Source organism: Danio rerio, chromosome 18 (assembly GCF_049306965.1).
Source record: "Danio rerio strain Tuebingen ecotype United States chromosome 18, GRCz12tu, whole genome shotgun sequence".
NCBI lineage: Eukaryota > Metazoa > Chordata > Actinopteri > Cypriniformes > Danionidae > Danio > Danio rerio.
Genome location: NC_133193.1, coordinates 9,117,501 through 9,142,960, shown reverse-complemented (window position 1 = coordinate 9,142,960; position 25,460 = coordinate 9,117,501). Strand labels below are relative to the sequence as shown.

The following is a 25,460-nucleotide window of genomic DNA, read 5'->3' as shown; positions in this document are numbered from 1 at the left end:
ACTATTTTTAAAAAACAATTTAGTTATATGAAGCATAATTTTTAATTATTCAAATAGTTTCCGAATACTAAAGTAACACACAGCAAATAAATGTGTATATACACTCACCGGCCACTTTATTAGGTACACATTAATAGTACTAGGGTTGGACTGGCTTTTGCCATTAGGACTGCTTTAATCCTTTGTGTCATAGATTCAACAAGGTAATGGAAATATTCCTCAGAGATTTTGCTCCATATTGACATGATAGCATCACACGGTTGCTGCAGATTTATCGGCTGCACATCCATGATGCGAATCTCTCATTCCGCCACATCCCAAAGGTGCTCTATTGGATTGAGCTCTGGTGACTGCGGAGGCCATTTGAGAACAGTCAACTCATTGTCATGTTCAAGAAACCGGTCTGAGATGATTTGCGTTTTATGACATGGTGTGTTATCCTGATGGAAGTAGCCCTCAGAAGATGGGTACGCCGTGTCATAAAGGGATGGACATGGTGAGCAAAAATACCTGAGTTCTGTGGCGTTGACTCAATGCTTAATTGGTACTAAAGGGCCCAAAGTGTGCCAAGAAAAAATCCTCACACCATTACACCACCACCACCACCACCAGCCTGAACAATTGATACAAGGCAGGATGGATCCATGCTTCTGCTGGTGTAGCCCATCTGCCTCACGGTTGGATGTGTTGTGTGTTCAGAGATGCTCTTCTGCATACCTCAGTTGTAACGAGTGGTTATTTGAGTTACTGTCTTTCTATTAGCTGGAAGGCATTTGCGCCCATGGAACTGCCACAGAATGGCATATTTTCTCTTATTCGGGCCATTCTTTGTAAACCCTAGAAATGGTTGTGCGTGAAAATCCCAGTAGATCAGCAGTTTCTGAAAAACTCAGACCAGCCCATCTGGCACCAACAACCATGTCACATTCAAAGTCGCTTAAATCACCTTTCTTCCCCATTCTGATGCTCTGTTTAAACTGCACCAGATCATCTTGATCATGTCTATATGCCTAAATGCTTTGAGTTGCATGTGATTGACTGATTAGACATTTGCGATAGCAAGCAGGTGGACAGGTGTACCTAATAAAGTGACCGGTGAGTGTATGTTCTATATAAATTACACAGTACTTTCACTATAAACTTAGCTGGACCTAAATTAAAATGGACTTTGCCTCCGCTTTTGTTGATTATGTTTAGGTTAGTCGTTTGTGGTTTCTCTGCGTTCTTGTCAGGAAGAAGAATACAAGAGTTACATGAGATTATTGTATTACTGCATTAAAGCGTCAGTTCCATCTGCATGCTGAATAGAGGGTTGTCGTCCGGCAGTGGTCTGTTTTCCTCTTATTCTCTGTTTAAATGGAGCTGAATTTGCTCCAGTCGCCTGTCAACATGAGCAAGGATAAACACAAAAAAAGTGATGAAACTTAAGATTGAAAATCAAGAGGAACGAGCGCGGCGGAGGCTGTTGTTATCCCCGCAAAAACAGAGCGAAACGCAGGCTTAACTTCAGGGATATTCTGCACACAATTACAAGTTTCGCAGACACTTTTCTTTTTATGTGTGTCTGTGTGTGTGTGTGTGTGTGTGTGTGTGTTTCAGACTGATGTCCTCCTTCCTCCCCATCTTTGTCTCCTTAATGCTGGGCTCTCTGGTAAAATAAATGCAGCAGACAAGAGTTCAAAGCTGCATTTGATGTTGTATTTGCTGAGAGGAGAATTGAACAAAAGCTCTGAAAGCCTCTCTGGCTCCTGTGCCGGTGGTCTGCTGGTAATCACATCGCTGAGGAAAGGCCAGGGGGGGGCGTGGGTTATTAGAAATGCTGTAGAGGACAAAGACGCGGGTGAGAGGCTTTTATTGACACTCAGCTTGATTGGCCGGTGGGTTCACTCGCAGATCTCCCTTGCTGATTTTGGGGCAAAAGATTTTTGTCAAGAGGTTAAAACTTCTTGCTTTTTTTCACAACACATGCAAAATAACTTTAGAGAATATTATTTTTATCATAAAAATAGTGTAGTTGGTACAAGAAAGCTCTTATTGGCTGCATAGAAACGTCTCTTAATTAACATTTTATTCATATTTTGTAATCCAAGTATGATTCTTATTTATTTACACATTCAAATTAATTATCCCATATAGAAAAATGACAATATAAATCACGTGTCAATTACAAGACTTGCGGGCCAAATGTGGCCCGTCAAAACATTTAATCAGGCCTGACAACAAGTTTTGGTAATGAAGTTCAACTGGCCCGTGCTCACTTTCAATATTAGGTCTGTGACAATGACAATACTGAGACGCAGGTGGTGCTGTTGCGCTTTACCATACTTACTAATTTTGACGTTAGCATAACGTTACACTAAATGTAAACAAGGCAAAATATTTCTAGCAGTGGCGCAAAAAGGGGGTATGCAGTATATGCGGCGCATAGGGGCGCCACACATGGGGGGCGCCATTTTGCCAAAACTATTTTTGAAATTATCCATATTAAAAGTTTCAAATAATATATATATATATATTGTTAAAAAATGTTATTTAGCATTTTATGCGCGTATAATATTGTATTTTATTAAATTAAAAAATCATTCCACCCCTCCCCCCCCATTTTTCATACCATATACATATTTTTATGAATTTATTATGTATCATATTGATTCATCAGGCCTTTTGGTAACTTCTTAGCTCAAAACTATTTTAATTGTAGATACAAACAAAGTTATAACATTTCAATTAAATAGAACATTTCACACAGTTTGTTTCTGTTTTTTTGTACACTAAACATTTGACAGTCTTTTTTATTTCACTTTTAGAAGTTTCAGTCAATTGTTCTTGCAAAAACAGACCTAACACTTCTCACAGTATGCATGTGAGAAGTAATTGCAATGTTCTTTTGCCCTTTAGGACTCCCATGTCTATCATTTTGTTTTGACAAATGTAGTACAAAAAGTCCAAAAGCAAGGCTAGTCAAGGTGCTATAATCATTTAGTGAGGGAAAATTAAATTGAGAAGAAATTTGGGGTGGTATGAGATGCATTTCTTTGCGACTTAACATGCTTAATGTAATTATACCTTTTACTACTTCAAAAAATACAGTTTCGCAGTTCTGAACACAACTGAAATAGTATGAAGCATATTGATATCTTTATGAAAAAATATCTTTAATTTATTGATTGAAATATTTTCCACATTTTATCACTTGCCTGTTTTAAAATATAGTTGGATTGAAGGGGGGCGCGCAAAAGTTGAAGCCGCATACCCATCAGTAAATGTGCAGTTGCGCCCCTGATTTCTAGGACTAGCAAAATGTCAAAAAAACCGCCTCACAGACCACCATACTAGGTTTGAAATCCACAAGTTCAAAGTTGTAGGCATCGACATTTGGCATGGATCATTTCATGATTAGGTTGCCTTTTTAAAGCTAAAAGACTAAGTTCAATAAAACAATATCAGAAACCATCTGTTGCTTGTTACAATGTGATATATCAGTTGTTGGCATTTTGTTTCATCATCAGTTTTTCTGAATATGAAATTGTTTTAAAAGTAGACTACTGTTCTATGCTACCCTACTGTACTGTTTTATGCTTATAATGGTTAGAGACCTTATTTCGTGTTGTGATAGAGATAAAAACCTGATGTGACACAAATTAAATGTAAAACTTTACTATTTTGATAAATGTGATTTATGAAGTGATATAGAGATGTTATACAGTTAGTACACTTTCATTTTTTCCAATAAATATATATATTTTTTTAATGTGTGCGGCCCTAACCAAGTTTGGATTTGACACCCCTGATATAAAGCATGTATTATTAATTATATAATATAGTATATAATAAACATGACTTTCATAGTTCATATTTGGATTTTACATAAATAAAATATCTGTTATATATGAAGCATACATTTTTAAATGATAAGAAAAAAAGGCTGGTATATACAGGATTTGGACATTGAAACTAAAACACCTGGTTTTAGACCACAATAATTCATTAGTATGGTGCAGGGCCTTTTTTTGCTGCTGATACAGCATCTTGGGAATGACAGATACAAGTCCTGCACAGTGAGCACAGGGATTTTGAGTCATTCTCCTTGCAGAACAGTGGCCAGGTCACTATGTAATGCTCAGGAAAACATTTCCTTTTTTGCTTCTCCAAAACACCCTAAAGTGACTCAATAATATTTAGATCTGGTAACTGTGCAGGCCATGGGAGATATTAAACTTTACTTTCATGTTCATTAAATCACTCTGTCAATAGTCTTGCTGTGTGTATTGGTGCATTATCATTCTGATACATGGCACCACCTTCAGGACACATTGTTTGACCAGTTGGCTGCACATGGTCCTCCAGAATGGTTCGGTAGTCCTTGGCAGTTGCATGCCCATCTAGCACAAGTATTTGGTCTAGGGAATGCCAGTATATTTAATTAACATTTTCCCATATTTTGTAATCCATGCAATAATTCATTATTGTGCTGTAGGGCCTCCTTTTGTGGCCAATATAGCATCAGTTCATCTTGGGAATGACAGATACAAGTCCTGCACAGTGGGCAGAAGGATTTTGAGCCATTCTTCTTGCCAAATAATGTCCTGGTCAATATGTGATACTCAGAAAAACATTTCCTTACTCGTTCCTCTAAAACACCCCAAAGTGTCTCAATAATATTTAGATCTGGTGACTGTGCAGACCATTGATCAATTTTACTTTCATGTTCTTCAAACCAATCTGTAATGAGTCTTGATCTGTGTATTGATGAATTATTATTCTGATACATGCACCACTTTTAAAATATATTGTTTGAATCATTGGGTGCACATGATCCTTGAGAATGGTTCAATAGTTCTTGACAGTAATGTGCCCATCTAGCACAATTATTGGGCCTATGGAATGCCAATATATGTCAGCCCAAACCATCTCTGATCCACCTCCATATTTCATTCTGAGTTTGCAGCCATCTGGGTGGTAAGCTTTCCTACCATGACTCTCCTGGATGTGGGAAAAAAGTGAAAGTGGACTTTCTGTGTATCATAACATTTCTGATGAAAAAATGTGCATTATATTTTCCACAAAAATATTAAGGACCACAACTATTTAGAAAATTTAGATTATTGGAGTGAGTCTTAAATGTCATGTGATACTGGAGAAATATGCTAAAAATTCAGTTTGAATCGAATAAAAAGTTACGTTTTAAAATATTCTAAAACAAATGTTATTTTAATTTGCATTAGCACTTCACAGTTTTGCTTATTCTAATGTATTTTTGATGAAATTAAAGCAGCTCTGGTAACTTTGGTTGACTCATAACACTCGTTTTTTTGTGTTTTCTCTGCAGAAATGCATGAAGTTTAATGTGGAGTCGCCCATCTGGTTGTCTAAACAGCGAATCCTCTGCACACTCAACCAGAGCCTGAAGGATGTGCTGAACTACGGACTCTTTCTGCCTGCGTACAACGGCAAAGCTGGCAAATTCCTAGACGAGCAGCGCACACTGAAAGAATACCCGCTTCCCGCAGTCTCTCCTGTCCCGTACCTGGAGGTGAGAGCTCTTCTCTGACCTGTGTGAAGGAATGATTTAGTGGCTTTTAAAATAATTCTGCTGAGATTTATTTCGATAGGATTTGTTACAAATTGCCGTGCCACAGGATTCATTGCTAGGTTGCTAGTTCAGGTTCATTAAGGAAGCTAAATAATGCACATCCAGCTGGTTGTTATCGCAGAATAAACCCTCAGGGGGGGTTCTTTTGTGATAACAACAGACTTGATGTGCACTGTAAAAATATCAGTAAATTAACAGCTTTCCATATTTTGCGATTCATCTTTTTTGAGGATTTTGAATCAACTTTTGATGATAAAAAGTTTCAAAAATTGATTTTATTGACATTTTTACACAGCGGATGCTCTTCCAGCCGCAACCCATCTCTGGGAAACATCCACACACACATTCACACACACACTCATACACTATGGACAATTTAGCCTACCCAATTCACCTGTACCGCATGTCTTTGGACTGTGGGGGAAACCGGAGCACCCAGAGGAAACCCATGCGAATGCAGGGAGAACATGCAAACTCCACAAAGAAACGCCAACTGAGCCGAGGCTTGAACCAGCGACCCAGCGACCTTCTTGCTGTGAGGCGACATTACTACCTACTGCATCACTGCTTTTCCCATGTTCAAATCAGATGTCGTATATTGGTTTTAAACCAAGTTTCAAGAGTTTACACTTAGCTGATGATTGATAATAAAGCTAGTTTGGCTTGCTGTCCTGGGAGAGAGCCCTGAGCTTATAAGATCCTCGAGCCCTGGGCTCCCTCCCGTTGCAAGGCGAGAGGGGAGTTTGAGCTCAGGTAGATCTCGATGACTCCCCCTCTTGCTTGTTGTAGCTAAGTGTCAGATATGGATGCTGAAAGGTGTACTCAGAGTTTAGCTAAAGTATTTAGATTAATTGCTTAGAGTGCTTGTTTTTGAACTGTGGGAGGAAACCGGAGGACCCGGGGAAAACCCACGCGACCACGGGGAGAACGAGCAAACTCCGCACAGAAATGCTGTCTGGTTTGGAAAGGAATTAAACCAGGGGCATTCTTGCTCTGCGGCAACAGCGCTAATCGCTGGCCACCGTGACGCCTGTTTGAAAGGAGGGAAAGGAGGGTTGGGTGGGGGGGTTTCTTTAAGACGAAGATATTGAGATGAGAAAAGTCTGGTTATTTATAGTGAGTTAAGGATCGTCTGATAGGATAATCAGTCGTTAGCTAAAGTTGGAACAGGTGTGAACAATCATAAGCACGTGATCCTCTCGAAATTTCTTTATAAATAAACTTCACAAAGGTCATACAATCTGACAAAGTTGTATACTGAAGGTATAGTTCAATCAAAGATTTATTATTTTTATTGGGTCGACATGGTGGCTCAGTGGTTAGCACTCTCGCCTCACAGCAAGAAGGTCGCTGGTTCGAGTCCTGGCTGGGTTAGTTGGCGTTTCTGTGTGGAGTTTGCATGTTCTTCCCGTAGTGGCGTGGGTTTCCTCCAGGTGCTCTGGTTTCCACCAGTCCAAGGGCATGCGCTATAGATTAATTATATAAACTAATTTGGCCATAGTTTGAATGTGTGAATGAGCGTATGGGTGTTTCCTTGTACTGGGTTGCAGCTGGAAGGTCATCCACTGTGTAAAACATATGCTGCATAAGTTGGCAGTTCATTCCGCTGTGGCGACCCCTGATTAATAAAGGGACTAAGCCGAAGGAAAATCAATGAATGAATTATTTTTATTTATTCAACTTCAACACATCCAAGATGCTGATTAGAGCTGCACGAATAATTGAAAAAAGATTGCGGTCTCGATTCGGCCCTACACACGATCTTTATTAAGCTTTTCTACGATTCATCAAATTATATTTTCAAGGTCAGGAGAGAAGCATAAAGGCAAACGCACAAATCTTCACAGCAACATGGACAGCTCCAAATGGCGTTAAAAGTGTCACATACTCTATTTATAAGTTATAATTCACCCAAAAATGTCATTTCTGTCTTCATGTAATGATGTATAATGTAATGATGTATTCTCTGGAATACTCTCAAGCAATGGACGTCTGCATTTTGACTGGTTGCCGTCGAACCGTGTCACAGCTCATTACCATAAAGTTGACTCGATATCAGCTCTCCTCAATGCCCACACCGGCGAACATGCACCTCACCGCTGCTTGACGCTTATCGTCACTGGCTCACATTGAAAATGAATGACTTCCAGCTACTTTGATGCTCTTGCCGCTTTTGATGTGAATGCACAGTAAATTAGGACTGAGGTTTCATTTTTGGGTAAACTATCCCTTTAAAGATTATGTATTACTGAAACTGTGGAATTTGATGATTCATAAATTACCATCTACAACCAGAAAACTACTAGCAGTAAAAAAATCAAACATGCTAGCAACATTACACTAACACCCATGGTTCCTGATACAGTACATTATTGAAGCATTTTGAAGATTTGGTTCTCTGCAAGAAACGGTACATTATGCGTATTGATGTTTGAATATAAATTTGAGAATATAAAATGTTTCAATCCTTTCTAAGAGGGTAATACCCCCCAAATCCTGTTATAATTCACACCCTGGCCTTGACACTCAACATACGCGACAATAAAATAAAAGCTTGGCTTGCTAACAGTGTGTTCAGCAGATCTCATTTTGGCGTCTTGCCGTCCTGAGTACAGTATATCTCTGTTGTTCCCTCCATTTCTGTCATCCCGTGCGGTCAGGAATACTCTGATTATCATTTCACCTGATTTATCAATCCAATTTTGACTTTTGGGAGCCGTGAAGAAAGCAGCATTTGAGCGAGAGAGGAAACAAGAGTCGGCTTCTGAGAAATGGCTGAAAGCAGATAAATGACAGAAAGAAATCATTGGCATTATACAGTTAGACATTTTCTGCTGAATTTGGAGCTGTACTGAATTTATTATGAGTGTCTCCTAAGTGCCATTAACCATGACAAGCAGGAATGATCATCTCGACCTGTTTGCCATCAGTTAAAGACACACATCTATATTAGCTTTCAAATATCTACAGTATGATTCTGTTATAGACTTATGCAACCTATAAATCCTCTGTATTGTACTGATTGCCTGGGAACCACTTGATCTATCTATCTATCTATCTATCTATCTATCTATCTATCTATCTATCTATCTATCTATCTATCTATCTATCTATCTATCTATCTATCTATCTATCTATCTATCTATCTATCTATCTATCTGTCTGTCTGTCTGTCTGTCTGTCTGTCTGTCTGTCTGTCTGTCTGTCTGTCTGTCTGTCTGTCTGTCTGTCTGTCTGTCTGTCTGTCTGTCTGTCTGTCTGTCTGTCTGTCTGTCTGTCTGTCTGTCTGTCTATCTATCTATCTATCTATCTATCTGCTGTTCCATCCATCCATCCAACCATCGTTCCATCCATCCTTCCATCCCTCCCTCCATCCCTCCTTTCCTCCATCCATCCATCCCTCCATCCATCCATCCATCCATCCATCCATCCATCCATCAGATGGATGGCATAAAGTATGCAGGTACATTTAACATCAGAAAATTTGCTCGTTACTTTTGTCAAAAGCGAGTGTTAAACACTTATAAAATACTCTGTACTGATGAGCAAAAATCTAAACATTCACTGACAAAAAAGATGACCCTGTTTCTGCATGCAAAATAGATTTTAAGGATTAAAACTAAATTTAGCTGCTTTATTATAGAGATTTAGTAATTACAGCTCATTTTTGACCCAAAGGGTGAACAATACCCAACAGGCACACAACGTCATAAGATGTTAATATTAGGTTAGATTTAGGTTGTGACATCAGGTGACCAAAATTCAATGTCTAGCCAGCGTCTAAGCACAACACTATTTTGATGTCCAATCACAACATTGATGTTTGGTTGATTTTAGGTTGTGTTAAAAGTGCCTGATAAACGTCATAATGCTAACATCCCCACAACATCCAGCTGTAAAATCATTATAGACATTGATTTTAGGTTGTTTTAGAAAATGACCAAGTCCAACAATGTAATGTCCACACAACGTCCAGCTGGAACATCATTATAGATGTTTATATTTGGTTAATTTATGGTTGTTTTGGAAAGTGACCAAAATCCAACGTTGAGCCAACATCTTAAACCAACATCATGTTGATGACTAATACTGACATTTATTTGTCAGGTATGGGAACCAAAATCCAACATCTTGTAGACATGATAGTGTAATGTCCACACAATGTTACGCTGTAACATCATTATAGACGTTAATATTTGGTTGATTTTAGGTTGTTTTGGAAATTGACTAAGTCCAACGTCGAGCCAAAATCTTAAACTAGCGTCACATTGACGTCAAAGACTGACATTTAGTCATCAGGCATGGCAACCAAAATATAATGTCTGATAGACATCATAGTGGTAATGTTTACACAACGTCAAGCTGTAACATCATTACAGATGTTGATATTTGGTTGATTTTAGGTTGTTTTGGTAAGTGACCAATATCCAACGAGCCAAAATCTTAAAACAACGTCATGTTGGCGTCAGACACGTTTATTCGTCAGGTATGGCAACCAAAATCTAACGTCTAATAGACATCATAGTGTAACGTCCACACAACATCAAGCTGTAACATCAATATAGACTTTGATATTTGGTTGATTTTAGGTTGTTTTGGTAAGTGACCAATATCCAACAAGCCAAAATCTTAAACCAACGTCATGTTGGCGTCAGAGATGTTTATTCATTAGGTATGGCAACCAAAATCTAACATCTAATAGATATTATAGTGTAACGTCCACACAACATCAAGCTGTAACATCAATATAGACGTTGGTATTTGGTTGATTTTAGGTTGTTTTGGAAAGTGACCAATATCCAACGAGCCAAAATCTTAAACCAACGTCATGTTGGCGTCAGACGTGTTTATTTGTCAGGTATGGCAACCAAAATCCAATGTCTAATATACATCATAGTGTAACGTCCACACAACATCCATACAACGTCCACACAACATCAAGCTGTAACATCAATATAGACAATGATATTTGGTTGATTTTAGGTTGTTTTGGAAAGTGACCAAAATCCAACATTGAGCCAAGATCTTAAACCAACCAATGTTTATTCATCTGGTATGGAAACCAAAATCCAACGTCTGGTAGACATGATAGTCTAATGTCCACACAATGTTAAGCTGTAACATCATTAGACATTGATATTTGGTTGATTTTAGGTTGCATGTTAGACATTGACGTTGGCGTAAGGTTGGGTTCTAATGTCAACCCAATTTTAATTTCCAAACAAAATGCAACATCCCCGCGACGTTGGCGTATAACGCCAATTGGACGTCATGTCAATGTCCTGTGTCTCCTGGGTGTATACAGAATAAGACAACAAATAGGCTTAAGTAGTGAATGGCAAAAAGTGGAACTTACTCAATGTCGACTCAAACGTGAGCAATAAAGCACATGTGTATGAGAAAGCCGAAGTAGAGGGGTTGTGTTTGTGTGTGCATTTCATCATCTCCCAAAGCATCCGGCTGCACGTGAACAGTCCACGGTCATTTATTGCGCTCTCATTGCTCCTGGCTAAGCACTGGCACGCTTCACACAACTCAAAGCATCTCTGCAGTTCATCAGAAGCTCCATCGACACACCAGCGGGTCTATAAATCCACCACATGCTGGCCTGACAAACCCTACTGAACAGAGCCTGTGTGTGTGTTTGCTAGATTGAGTGATGGAGGGGGGTAAATCACACCAACAGTGAACAAGAGATGTGAATGGGCAGATCTTAACAGAGGAGTGAATTAGAGCTGTGGGCCTTCCTGAAGCCCCACCCTCTTCATGGGCACGTGGGTTTGTGTACAGCGTTCACTTGGTGGTATGTTTTTGTGTTGTAGTTGGCGTCGTGCTTTGGGATTGATGGCGTTAAGGTGGAGGGCAGAGGGATTGTGGGTAGTGTTGAGAATTATAGTGTCGGCTCGCTTGTACACTCAATGCCCACAGCCAGAGAGACGTGTGGCACAGCAGCGGGATCCTGTGGTGAGTTCTGAGTCTGTAAGATCTCTTCGCTCTCATTGTTTGTGAGCTTTTGACTTGTTTTCTGTTTGATCGTGACATCTTGGCTCAGTTGCTCCTGAGGCGTTTGTTAATGGCCTTGAGTTTGACAGCAATACATTACTTTGAGTTTTCAGTCCGCCTCGGAGTTTCTTAAACTTTGTTGTTGTTGTTGTCATGGTTGAAATGCAGGTTTTTGTATTTTCCTCTCAAAAGTCAAGGGTAGGGTTGTTTTGTGCCATACATTCTTTTGGTATTTAAAGGGATTGTTTAAATAAAAAGGGAAACTTTCAAGTTTTATTTTCCTGTTTGACCAATACAAATATAAGTCACTGAAATCCAGGTGTCCACCTACTGTAGCTCGCCTCTGTAAAAGCACGGTACTTAATTTCACCTACAATTAGAAAAAATAAACGCCCAGCACAGCTCAACAATAAGGACTCCCCGATGGCCCGGGGGCAGTGTGTGAGGCACTCGGGACAGTAGACAGGATTGTTACTGGCCTGATCTGTGCTGCTTTGTCACAAAAGTTTAATTTGCCTGTGACTATTTGCAATTGCCTATGAATACAGTCTTAGAATCAAGAATCAGTTTGTGCTTTTAAGCCTTTAAATGCTGCCTTCTCTGTAATGTCTTAAACAATATATTGCTTTTTGGTTCCCCTTATCTGATTGGATGTTGTGAGCATGTCGTTTTTTTTTTGTAACCTGGTAAAAACCAGTACAGCGAAGTGACATCAACATCAAATTATGAGAAAAGAATGTCTTGAAAGCAGACATTTACGTGTGTACAATGCGACAGTTTGCTCATTTTACATTTATTAACATATTAAAAATATTTAAATTCTAGATTCAAACACACTTTGACAGTATATTTAAATTATGTGGCTAAGAAATAGCTATTAACTTTTGTTTTTTTTTTTTTTTTGGTGGGGCCAGTGAAAATATTGGCAGGGGAAGTAAAAATCTGAATCGCTGGCCCAGTAGAAAAAATCCTTAGTGTTGAACCCTGCCCAGATTATATATTGTAATAGGTTTAAACTGCTAAAACTAAAATAATGTATACAATTTTATACAAGTTTTATTATTCAGTTCAGCTGCAACCCATCACTGGGAAAACACCCATACACTCTCATTCACACACATACACTAAGGACAATTTAGCCTACCCAATTCACCTATACCACCTATATGTCTTTGGACTTGTGGTGGAAACCGGAGCACCCTGAGGAAACCCACCCAAACAGTGGAGAACATGCAAACACCACAAAGAAATGCCAACTGACTCAGCCGAAGCTCAAACCAGTGACCTTCTTGTTGTGAGGTGAAAGTGCTACCCACTTCGACAATGTGCAGCCCCAAAATTTGAATATAAGAGTTCACACTTAGATCATGATTTATGCATAGCTTGTTTGGCGTTCTGTCCCGGGAGAGAGCCCTGAGCTAAAGGGATTCTCAAGCCCAGGGTCCCTTTCGTGGGGCGAGGGGAGATTGAGCTCAGGTCAATCTCAAACTACCCTGCTGCTAAGGTCAATGTGAACTTCCTGAGAGTAAGACATTAGAGAAAAGATTTAGGCTTATTTATCTATAATATAGAGCATATTTGGATGGTGGGAGGAAACCTGGGAACCCGGGGAAAACCCACGCGGACATGGGGAGAACATGCAAACTCCACACAGAATTACCAGATGGCCCAGCGAGGACCCAATGCCATTGGCATTCTTGCTGTGAGGCAACAGTGCTATTCACTGGGCCACCTTGCCGCCCATTCTGAATAAAGGTGGAGGAAGGAATATATATATATATATATATATATATATATATATATATATATATATATATATATATATATATATATATATATATATATATATATATATATATATGTATGTATATATAGTGACTTGGGATGCTTTGATTGGAAGATCATTTTTAGCTAATGTGGACCAGCTGGGTCAATCATAAGCACAAGCTCCTCTCAAAATTATTTTAAAATTAAACTTCCCTTTAAAAAAATCTAAAATAATAACTAATATCATTTAAAGGGTACAACCATAAAACCAAAATAATTTTTGTTACTTAAAATATACTTGGAAAATATACAGTTGGATTCAAGTCAGGTGATTGGCTGGGCCTTTCTACAGCTTGATTTTCTTTCTCTGAAATCATATGAGAGTTTTCTTGGCTGTGTTTTGGCTTATTGTTTTGAAATGTCAACTGTGGTTTCATCTTCATCCTCCTGATAATGTAGATGTTAGACTGAAGAAGCTGATATTAATTTACAATGACAGAGCAGAGGGTTGCTGAAGAACTGCTGAAAGATTTCAGCTACTGTCTGGGCTTTCACTGCCTTTCTACAGCTCCCTTTCTTCATGTTTTCAATACTTTTTCCAGGTGTCATTTCATTTTATTACACATCACCTCATTTGTAAGCTAATTAGATTAGTTTTCTTGTCATAAATGAATTTCTTTGGTTGTTACCAACATCTTCTGGTGATGTTGGTATATATAATTAAATACAACGATAATGACACAAATCATAAAAATAAAGCTTCTTTATTTTGGTCTCTTGTCAAGACAAGGTCTAAAACAGATGCAAACGGTAGGGATTAAGCCAAAGTAAGGTTATATAACTCTTATTTTTATCCACGATCTTACTTTCTCTCTCTCTTAGATTTCACTCCCTGGAGCATCTGACACCATGCAACTCTTTTAGGACATGCGTTATTAATTCCGCCCGAAAACAATTCCATGAAATGTAATGATTGTGAGGGCGCATGCAAGACGTCATTTTTTGAGAGACACTTAAATACATTATGTGTGCTGTGTATGCAACCTCTATAAGTCACGGAAAGGTTATTTCCATTTATTTTTGTGATTGTTTTTGCGTTTAATTAAGAATTTAGCAGGATCTAAAAATTTTTTGACTTTTTGATGAGTTTGAGCTAGATCCAGCGATCGTGGAAAACTACAGTAGGAGGTCTAATTATACACACAGTTCTGTTTAAACAGCTTACAAAAGATAATTTTCATCAAAACTGCCCTTTAACATGCGATTACACTGAGTTTCAAATGGTCTGTATTACTGCATACCAGTCTTAGAGATTTGTTGTTTTAATTTTAACAGTGCACAACTTCTATAATAATGGAGAAAGAAAATTAGACTCCTTCATCAGTTGCTTTAACTCTTTTTTTTTTTTTTTTTTTGATGCAGATATAATTTTCTCCTTACCAGAAAGTTCTATTAAAATAATGCCTAATAAAAATATATTCTACTGACATCCTTTTCAGCCAGGAGCAAACTAAAATTTAGTTTACTGGTAAATCTTGTGGTGGCACTGTGGCTTGGTGGTTAACACTGGTGGTTCACAGCAAGAAGATCGCTGTTTCGAGTGCCGGTTGGGTTGCGGCTTGAAGGGCATCCGCCATGTAAAACATATGCTGGTGTAAAATACCATTCTATCCGCCCAACGACAGAATACAATAAATAGTAGGCTAAATTGTCTGTAGTGTATGAGTGTGTGTGTGGATGTTTCCCAGATGTGGGTTGCGGCTGGAAGGGCATCCGCTGTGTAAAAACTTGCTGGATAAGTTGGCGGTTCATTCCGCTGTGGCGACCCCAGATTAATAAAGGGACTAAGCCGACAAGAAAATGAATGAATGAATGTTTGGGGTTTAATGTGTTTTAAATACTAAACTTTAAAACATGTACAAATGTTTATACTTAACTTTTAATTAGTGTTTGTTGGTTTATGTTAAAGGGGCGAGGCTTCACCTTTAAAAGGCAGCCCCAAATGCCAATTCGGGGTCAGTTAACCTGGGGAGCGAGCTACTATGGTGCCGTAAGCGATCTGTGACTTGTCTGTGTTTGTTTGCTGTTTATTGGTTCTTTTATTTGAATTATTTTGTTACTTTACTGGGTTTTTGGGTTATTTTTTTCACTCTCATACACTGTAATTAAACCATCACTTTGCACGTTACATCAGTGAGTTTTGCCATCATTTTTTTTCTTTTAGGTTTTTCTCGATTTTACATACTTTGAGAACCCACTATGAACCTTGCTGGTTCGTAAGCCTCACAATGAATAAAATCCATCCCTATACAGGAATAATTGGCGGTTCTTTTCGCTGTGGCGACCTCTGATAAATAAGGGACTATGCAGATAGAAAATGAATGAATGAATGATAAAACTTGTTTGTTTTGTGGATCTGTATCATCTGAGAAATGTCTTTGAATTAGTTCAATAGAATCATGCATTTCCTGTTCAAATATCTGATTTAATTCTCCTTTGTCATCTTAAACCAAAGTCCACTTTATGCTACTACGTTATTGTCATTTGTTCATTTCCAGAAACTCCCGCTGTCCTGTTTCTCCTGCAGTTCTGTCTGTTCCCAGCTTGCTTTGACTGAATATGCATTTTGTTGACTCGCAGCCAGTTTTGCGATCCCGAGCGCAGCTGTAATGTAGATGTGCAGATGTTTCATCCGCTCACAGTTATGATTACAGCGGTTCACACTCCAGCACGCTTCTGTCAGTTCAGCAAACACTGTACAACCGCAGCGAGGACCACAATTGTGATTTTATTAGCTAATCCGTGCCGTGTTATTTGTTTTGGCAGTTCCGCTACAAGAGGCGAGTGTACACACAGGCCCACCTGGATGAAAAACAGCTGTCCAAACTTCACACTAAGGTAAGACGAGGGTTTGTAATGCTCACATGCACCTGGCTGATCTGCATTATAGCTGTCATTTTGAAGCTCAGTTTCCAGCTGGTATTAACATGCATTACAGGGATTGGCTGAGATGCTTTACTCAGGGTGTCTGCAGGCCAGGGTCTTAAAAAAATATTAAATGTTGATAAATCAATTATGAGAAAATTAAGGCCCTTAAAAAGGAATTAAAACATAATTTAATCACATTAAATCACAAGAGGTCTTAATTTTTGTTCAAGCGTTGTCAAACCTGTTTGACCCCAAAAATCATATATATATATATATATATAGTATATATATAGTAAATAAAAAAAGTAAAAAAAGTATTTTAGTAATAAAAAAAAAAAAAAATATATATATATATATATATATATATATATTTTTTTTTTTTTTTTTCTTTTTTTTTTTTTTCTTTTTTTTTTTTCCATCTAATATTAACAACGGCATGCTCGATCCATGTGATTGGTCCAGGCTGGGGCATGTCCAGCCAAGCTCCTCCATCTGGGTGGTCAAGTAATTTTCGTATGGAACAAAATCAATGCCAAAAGTCTTGAATTAAAAAGCTTGTTGAATATCACAAACTGAAAAAAATAATACACCGTATTAACAAGTTCTTGCATTTTTATGACTTGAATTCCAGGGTTTGTATTTTTAGGTCCTGAAATTTAACATATCTGTATATTTAAGCTTTGAATATTTTAACAAAAAATATTTCAAACACGTTTTCAAACTTAAAAATTCAATAATTCATATTCAATTTTCAGATTTCACTTACAAAATATTCAATACCCTTTAAAAATTCGATGTATAATATTCAAAAGGTAATTTTCAGTTCATTTTATTTCAGTTGAAATATTCGCTTCCATAAATTCAGTGGATCAAATTCGACTGTTAAAATTCAACATTACATCCGGGAACTGCAGGAAAAGCAATAGATTGCAGATTGAAGATCGCCAGCTGCTCTAGCTTTCACCAGCAGGTGGAGATGGAATAATGTAAGATTTTTAACCCAGTAAACAGGCGATAAAAAGGCTATTAAAGGCACAAAAGTAGCATTTAATATTAATATCAATGCTTTGGACATTATAAATGATAAAAAGTATGAGTAAAATGAGTAAATGAGGTTTTAGTCATCTATATTTGCCCTTATGTAACGGAAGCCAGCTGGTGATCGCGTAAAGCTCACTCCTCGGATCCAGGGACAGTTGTTCTGCAATCTTATCGGAGCTTGTCTCCCATGCTGGCTCGTTACCTGCTCGGACCGGTTCGGTTACTTGCACATAAACCGTCTTTTGATGAATATGATGTTACACATTGTCTATCTTTATTGACTCTTTCTTCCATACACACTAAGTATTATATTGACAGCTAAAGAATATAAACGTAAGAGAAACAGGAGAGGAAATATTATAATAATAATACAAAATAGATAAACATTGACAGGGCTAAGAACAATTACGAACAAAGATTTTCAAAACCAGAGAGATTTTATGAGAATGTCACACAAAACAGTTTACTTGGAAATGTTAAACAGAGTTCAGGTATGATTTAAGGTTGGTTATGGATGGGGCGTGTAATTTAAAATAATTTAACATAACGTGCAAATGCATTAAAGGGACGTCTTCAGTTATTATTTAAACGCAGCTATGTCAGGTATGGGATAGGTTATATAATTTCATTATTTAAATTATGATTGTTAATATTAATATTTTATGACATGTATTTGGGCTATTGCGCTTAAATAAGTCATCCGTGATTCTAAATTAATATTTCTATTCATCCTTTTTAGCTATCACTTTGCTATCGTCTTTCTCTTCTTTTTGTCTATTTTTTATGGTTCTGCCACTGTTACGTTTGCAAAATGTCTTTAGTTTGTTTAGATTATTGCTTTTCCTCTAAAATAGAGACGAAGCAGAAGGAAAATGAATGAATTGATGAATGAATGAAATGATTGACGTTTTTATGCATGTGCTGTGTGGCTTGCGCACGAAAAAGACGAACGAGTGGCCGCGAGCTCCGGTGGCCGGTCAGAGCCAGCGCCGCATATCAAACTGGTTAAGAAATGCTGGATGGCTGCCAATATATGATAGGAATTCTTCCGAAGTTTCAGATGATATCTGGGCTTGTGCATAATAATGTAAAATAAAAGTGAAAGTCATGACATTTGGCCAAGCATAAGAATAGCCTACAAGAGTGTTTCGATTATTATCATGTCATGCTTGGGCTTATATGAATAACACCTCGCTGTTTACCATTTCCGAAAGTGGAGCTGACGTCGGCGCGAAATTGCTTGTATAATTGTAAAAAGAGTGATAAATATTAATGGATTTCTTATATCTGTCATTTCTGATAATATAATTGATTTAACTAGTGTGAGAGTATCCAACACTCATTTAGCAAAAATGCATCCAGAATCCTAAACCAATAACTTTGTCAAGCAAAAATTATGATTTTATAGGCTACTGATTTAAAAAAAAAAAAACAAGAAAAAAGAAACTATTAGCTACCCTAGCAATTGTTTATTTAAATATGATCATCTCAAAATATAAAATAAAAACATAATGGGTTGACTTTGTGAAATCATAAAACAGACTTGCAGAAAAGAGTTAATAAGAATAAATGAGCAAATACATTCTCTCCAGTAGATGGCGATTAAAGCTCAGTTATACCCCATGATGATGAACAGAGCTGCTTTGCAGGAACCCCTCAACCACGCATGTCAAACCACGCATTCTAAACATAATCTTATGAAACTAGCTCAAGTGACAACTATATTAAATTTAAACCAGTTTAAATAAGTTTATATGTTTAATAACTGCAAAAAAGATCAACATTGCTAATCATAAAATACAAACGGTTGCTGAAAAGTTATAAATAATGGTTTTCTCATTTAATACTGAAAACAAATTAAAGTCAGTTATAACTGCCTATTATCAAACCACAGGCGACTCATTTTATTACTTATCATTGGCTGCGACATTGCCACTTTTGCGTTAATACCTTTTTCTCGCCTATAGGCTACATAACAATAAAACAATAATCTGGACAAACTAACACATTTTGCAATCGTTTAACCATGGCAGAACCCCAAAAATTTGAAAAAAGAAGAGAAAGACAGGCAGAGTGATAAAAAGGATAAATAGAAATATTAATTTAGAATCACGGATGACTTATTTAAGCGCAATAGCCCAATTAAATGTCATACAATAATAATATTAACAATCATAATAATAATTCAAATGATGAAAATGTATAACCTATGCCAATCCTGACATAGCTGCGTTTAAACAGCGCAAACATTACTCCTTATAGTTATCCCATATTAGGCGGTTCTGTGTGAATAACTGAAGACCCTCCTTTAATGCATTCGCATGTTAAATTATTTTAAATCAGACGCCCCATCCATAACCAACCTTAAATCATAGGCCTACCTGAACTCTGTTTTGTGTGACATTCTCATAAAATCTCTCTGGTTTTGAAAATCTTTGTTCGTAATTGTTCTTAGCCCTGTCAATGTTTATCTATTTTGTATTATTATTATAATATTTCCTCTCCTGTTTCTCTTACGTTTATAATCTTTAGCTGTCAATATAATACTTAGTGTGTATGGAAGAAAGAGTCAATAAAGATAGACAATGTGTAACATCATATTCATCAAAAGACGGTTTATGTGCAAGTAACCGAACCGGTCCGAGCAGGTAACGAGCCAGCATGGGAGACAAGCTCCGATAAGATTGCAGAACAACTGTCCCTGGATCCGAGGAGTGAGCTTTACGCGATCACCAGCTGGCTTCCGTTACATAAGGGCAAATATAGGTGACTAAAACCTCATTTACTCATTTTACTCATACTTTTTATCATTTATAATGTCCAAAGCATTGATATTAATATTAAATGCTACTTTTGTGCCTTTAATAGCCTTTTTCTCGCCTGTTTACTGGGTTAAAAATCTTACATTATTCCATCTCCACCTGCTGGTGAAAGCTAGAGCAGCTGGCGATCTTCAATCTGCAATCTATTGCTTTTCCTGCAGTTCCCGGATGTAAGGTTGAATTTTAACAGTCGAATTTGATCCACTGAATTTATGGAAGCGAATATTTGAACTGAAATAAAATGAACTGAAAATTACCTTTTGAATATTATACATCGTATTTTTAAAGGGTATTGAATATTTTTTAAGTGAAATCTGAAAATTGAATATGAATTATTGAATTTTTAAGTTTGAAAACGTGTTTGAAATATTTTTCGTTGAAATATTCACAGCTTAAATATACAGATATGTTAAATTTCAGGACCTAAAAATACAAACCCTGGAATTCAAGTCATAAAAATGCAAGAACTTGTTAATACGGTGTATTATTTTTTTCAGTTTGTGATATTCAACAAGCTTTTTAATTCAAGACTTTAGGCATTGATTTTGTTCCATATTTTCGACAAATGCGGGAAGGTGATCTGAAGCTCTCCACAAGTAGCGAAACCATAGAGCAAAACAGACAGCAAAATGGGAAAATAAAAGCTTGTGTACTCCTGGTTGAAGACAGACGAGTTTAAACAGTGGCTGAAACCTGTTGCTAAAAAACAGCAGCGTAATTTATTCTTTCAAGCTTTGTTTCTTCTGAGCTTATCTGAGTTTTGTTGCGTGGTTGTGCACCATTGATTTATTTAATTACAACTGTTTATTAACCATTGTTTATCAAGTTAAACAGTTGATACTGATTACAACTTGAAGTGGCAATGAAGTCTTAGTCTGAGAAGGTATTCAAAATGTCTTAAACGGGTATTGAAATTTCGTTTAGGATTCCTGCATATAACCTGTTACTGTTTTTCAGCACTGGACCAATCAGTGGTTGGAAGGCTTTTATACTGTATATAATTTAATGGAGATTGTAATTGTATAATAAATAAAATTGTGGTGTAAGGCATCACAAATCTCACTATTTGCATCAAGAGACAAATGTAAACAAATAGAGACAAATGTAATTTTCTTTCCATTTATTACAAAAACAGCACTGCAAGAAACTTTTGGTTTTAACAAACATGACTTAGAAAGTTATAAAATATAAAAAATAAAATAAAGAAATAATCAGCTGAATAAAAACAAATAGTAAAATATTCAGTACTGTGAAAAATTCAGTTACTAGTGTTGCTGATAACGCTAAATGTAGAAATCTAACATTAAAATTTGTTCAACCCATGTTTATTTTTAGTCTCATCTTCAATAAATGATTCAGTTATTTACTCATAAATCTTCATGTTTCATTGCTGGATGTGTCATCTTCGAAGAATTATTCAGTGGCATATTTGACTGGTTGTCTCTACCTACTGCAATTGCTGCCTACAACTTTCAATTTAACACAAAAGAAGATATTTTGAAAAATGTTGGTTGCTGGGACCCATTGATGTCCATAGCAGGAAACACTATGGTAGTCAATAGGTGCCAGCGAACAGCATTTTTCAAAATAAATCAGAAGAAAGAAAGCCAATAGTGAAACAAGTGAAGGCTGAAAAAAAGATGGTGGAGTTTTAAATCTTGGGTGAACTATCCCTTATATATTAAATATTTAAGATTTTTTCGCCGTACTAGTCTGAAATTAGACATAATCAATGTGATTACAGCGCTGCATTGATCAGTGATTACATGATGGAGCTTTTTATGTTGTTTTGTGGAGATTGCTGTGTGCAAGATTGTAAAGGGCAGAAAAAATGAGGGACAAAATCATCGTAATTACCAGATTTAAATAATTGTGTTTTGTTTATTTGTACCAGTGTCTCTCAGATGAGACATCTTCAATGTCATTTTACACATTTAAATTAATGTCTCACACTGCAAACAGTGATTACATGTTGGGCTTTAATGTCATTTAATGGATATTAGCTGGATGATCATTTTTATTTTGTTATTCAAGAAAAATAGAAATAGAAATGTTTAAATAAAAATAAAAAAATTCCCGTGGCACTGCACTGCTGGCCACACGGGCACATGTTGCTGCTGACATTTTTGTGGAATTACTTTTTAAACTTACCAATATATTTTAATGATTTAAAACATTTTTGAAGGTACACTGGTATAGTTTTAGGTGCAACAACAGAATGTCGACTTTCGTAGAGCTCTTCATTGGCCTGCTAATCATCGGGCACCTGTTTTCTGTCGGCCACACGCACACAACAGCGAATAGCGACCCGATCATGGTATACACAAGAGAGGACTTGCTTTAGCTTTGGTCAGCCGACTATGATACACACCCAATCCATTCCCACTGTTTGAGAACCAGGGTGACAGCGAGTACATGCCGTCGTAAAAGAGGTCACAGAGGCGGCGTCCGGCAACTTTTTTGTTGACATGAAAGCAGACCCCCATTACTTGCAATTATTCTAAGTTATGTCAGATCATTGTAACAAAGATAAATGAACTACACATCAAAGCTAGAGCCTGCTTTGAGTATCTAAAGTCGGGTCTATTGCCTTTAATGTAGCATCTGCCTCTTCCTATATGGCAAGATGGTTTCCTCGGGTGGCGTTGTACAGCAAAGTTAGAGCTTCATCATGTTCAACATGCTAAGATTAAGATCAAGTACAAAATAAACAATTGCCATTAGATCATGGGTGAAAGGAGTTTTGCTTAATTCAATATTAAAATAAAATGTAAATAAATTACAATGTACTCCTTTTTGATTTTTGGACGGTCTTGGACGGCCATTTTCTTATGATGGTGACATTCCAAACAATGTGAAAAAAGCTTTAGTTAGCAATTTAGTTTTAAGATTATTTGCTGCATAATGACATTTAAAGTAGCGTTATCAAGTAGCATTATCACTTCTTCATCAGCTTCTTCACAATTTCATGTGACATTAGAAGCTTAAGAAAAAGGATTAAACATTGACTTTTGAATGCACAATGAGCATGACATGAATATCTTACTAAATTACTGTTTAAAATGACAATGAATTGAAAACCTACCTGATCCAATGCTGTGATCCAACAAAATTCGGCATATACCTAAAATAAACAAAAAAAATACAAATCATCAGGTTGGCTGCTGATAAATACCTGACAGCATAGGTTAATATTCAGCACTATTGCCACTTTGTTCACAATAAAGTATTTGAATGATGATTCTAGCACCTTCTCAATGCAATGGTCTATAGCATCTGCCTCTCATATATGATGAGATGGTTTCCCGGGGTGGTGTTGCACATCGAAGTTACAAATTCATCATGTTCAACATAAGACCTAAAAACAAGGAAAAAAAAAAAACAATACCAATATAATTATTTCTTAAGTACATCATTTCATAATTCAGAATAACAAGACAAAAAATGCAGCAAAGTAAAAAAAAAAAAAAAAAAAAAAAAAAAAATATTTATTTTTTTATTTTTTTATTTTTTTTTACTTTGCTGTATTTTTTTGGACAGATGTATATATATATATATATATATATATATATATATATATATATATATATATATATATATATATATATATATATATATCCATCTGTCCATATCACCCTAATTTCAATACATTTTAATAGTATGGAGAATTAATTTTAACGTTATACTATGTTAGCTTATTATTATTTACATATTATATGTACATGAACATGATTTTATTGGAGATGATTTTTTTAAACCAAGCAGACATTCAAACATTTTTGAACACAAATGTTATTAATAATAATAATAATAATAATAATAAGCAATTTTAAGATTTAGATTTTTTATCTAATTTTTATTGTGTACACTCACAATGACAACAATTGTGTGTGTATTTGCAAAGCAAGGATAATAATCAGTGTAGGCTATCTGTCTTTTCTTTTTCTGTGAACTATTTTTAGAAACGCATCAGTAAAATGCGCTAAAACTCCGCGAAAACAAAACACACAGACATGAAACGTATATCTCTAGAAAGCTTGAATTGTCTACTTTTAAATGCTGCGAGTGCATGTTGAAAACAAATATTGTTTGATAAAGTTATCAGTATGAAGCCAACGCTATGTCTAGTTTTTTAGTCTGAGCTCATTAGAGCTAATGCTACCACGCCCATGAGGCTTTGATATTACAAATAGTCTGCACCTGACGCGCGCAACAGTAGACTGTGTCAGGAAAAACACGTCAATAAAATCAATTGAAAATTGCATTGAACTAATTCAAGTTGAAAACAAATAATCTCTTTTCAAACCGGAGCATGCAAACTCCACACTGAAACACCAACTGACCCAGCCGAGGCTCGAACCAGCGACCTTCTTGCTGTGAAGCGACAGCACTACCTACTGCACCACTGCATCGCCCACTTTTAGTTTCATTGCTACACAAAGTGTATCCTATAACTATAAACTATTTGAAATAAACAATTATACGTGTATGTAATTAAGAATTTTGCAGGATCGCAAAAATTTGTGACTTTTTCTTTATTTTGCATTGGATTCAGCGATCATGGAATCACGAAAAACTTGGCGGTCCGACTCAGGCCCGTGCAGAGACTGTTCAAAGGGCATGTGCAGGATACATTTTTTTGAAGAGCGCGGGGTGGGGGGCGTGTTGTTGTCAACACAGCTGATCAGAACGCGCGCGACAACACGCTCTTCAGTACGCGCGCGTTCTGATCAGCTGTGTTGTCACGCGCGTACTGTAAAGCGGGGGAGGGGGTGGGTTGAGCGTGCGTACTTGAGAGCGGTGTTGTTGCGCGCCTACTGAAGGGCGGGACGGAGGGTGTGTCGTGTCGTGGGGCACTTTTGATCATTTTAGAAGGGCACTTTATATCCAAGACTAAAAAGGGCATTTGCACTGCACAGGTTGAGCCCTATGTGTGCAAGTGCCTGGTCTGACTAATAAACAGTTACTATAATAATAATAGGCAGATAATTAGTCAGTAGTTAATAGCATGAATTGTGATTTAATCTAAAGTGTTACCGAATAAAAAAAACAATTAATTTCCAATTGTTGGTGAACTATCCCCTTACAACCCTTTGCAGGATTATCCATTTAAGCCACTGATCGCCTTGTGGAGGAGTTTGTGTGTTTTTTTGTATTCATAAAATGGTTATTAGCTCTTAACATGTGCTGTCTGATGGTTTCTGAAATGCCGAAAGTATTTTAGTCTCATCGAGCTGTTCAGACAGTGACGTTGATGATGATGATGGTCATAATCACGAGAAGCGTTTACATGACCGTAACCTCCT

At 36.9% G+C, this 25,460-nt stretch overlaps 1 protein-coding gene across 19 annotated transcripts in view; it reads left to right on the top strand.

Annotated features, from left to right (window-relative positions):
• Nucleotides 1-25,460, top strand: part of shank3a (SH3 and multiple ankyrin repeat domains 3a) — a 569,169-nt gene that overhangs the window by 261,080 nt on the left and 282,629 nt on the right. For all 19 annotated transcript variants that reach the window (XR_012394288.1, XR_012394287.1, XR_012394284.1 and 16 more), the window contains 2 exons: nt 5,330-5,533; nt 16,190-16,261. Coding sequence is in view for 11 of the 19 variants with exons in the window: in XM_073930230.1 (XP_073786331.1) it covers nt 5,330-5,533; nt 16,190-16,261 (276 nt within the window). In the remaining 8 variants the exon portion in view is untranslated. The remainder of the gene's footprint in view (nt 1-5,329; nt 5,534-16,189; nt 16,262-25,460) is intronic.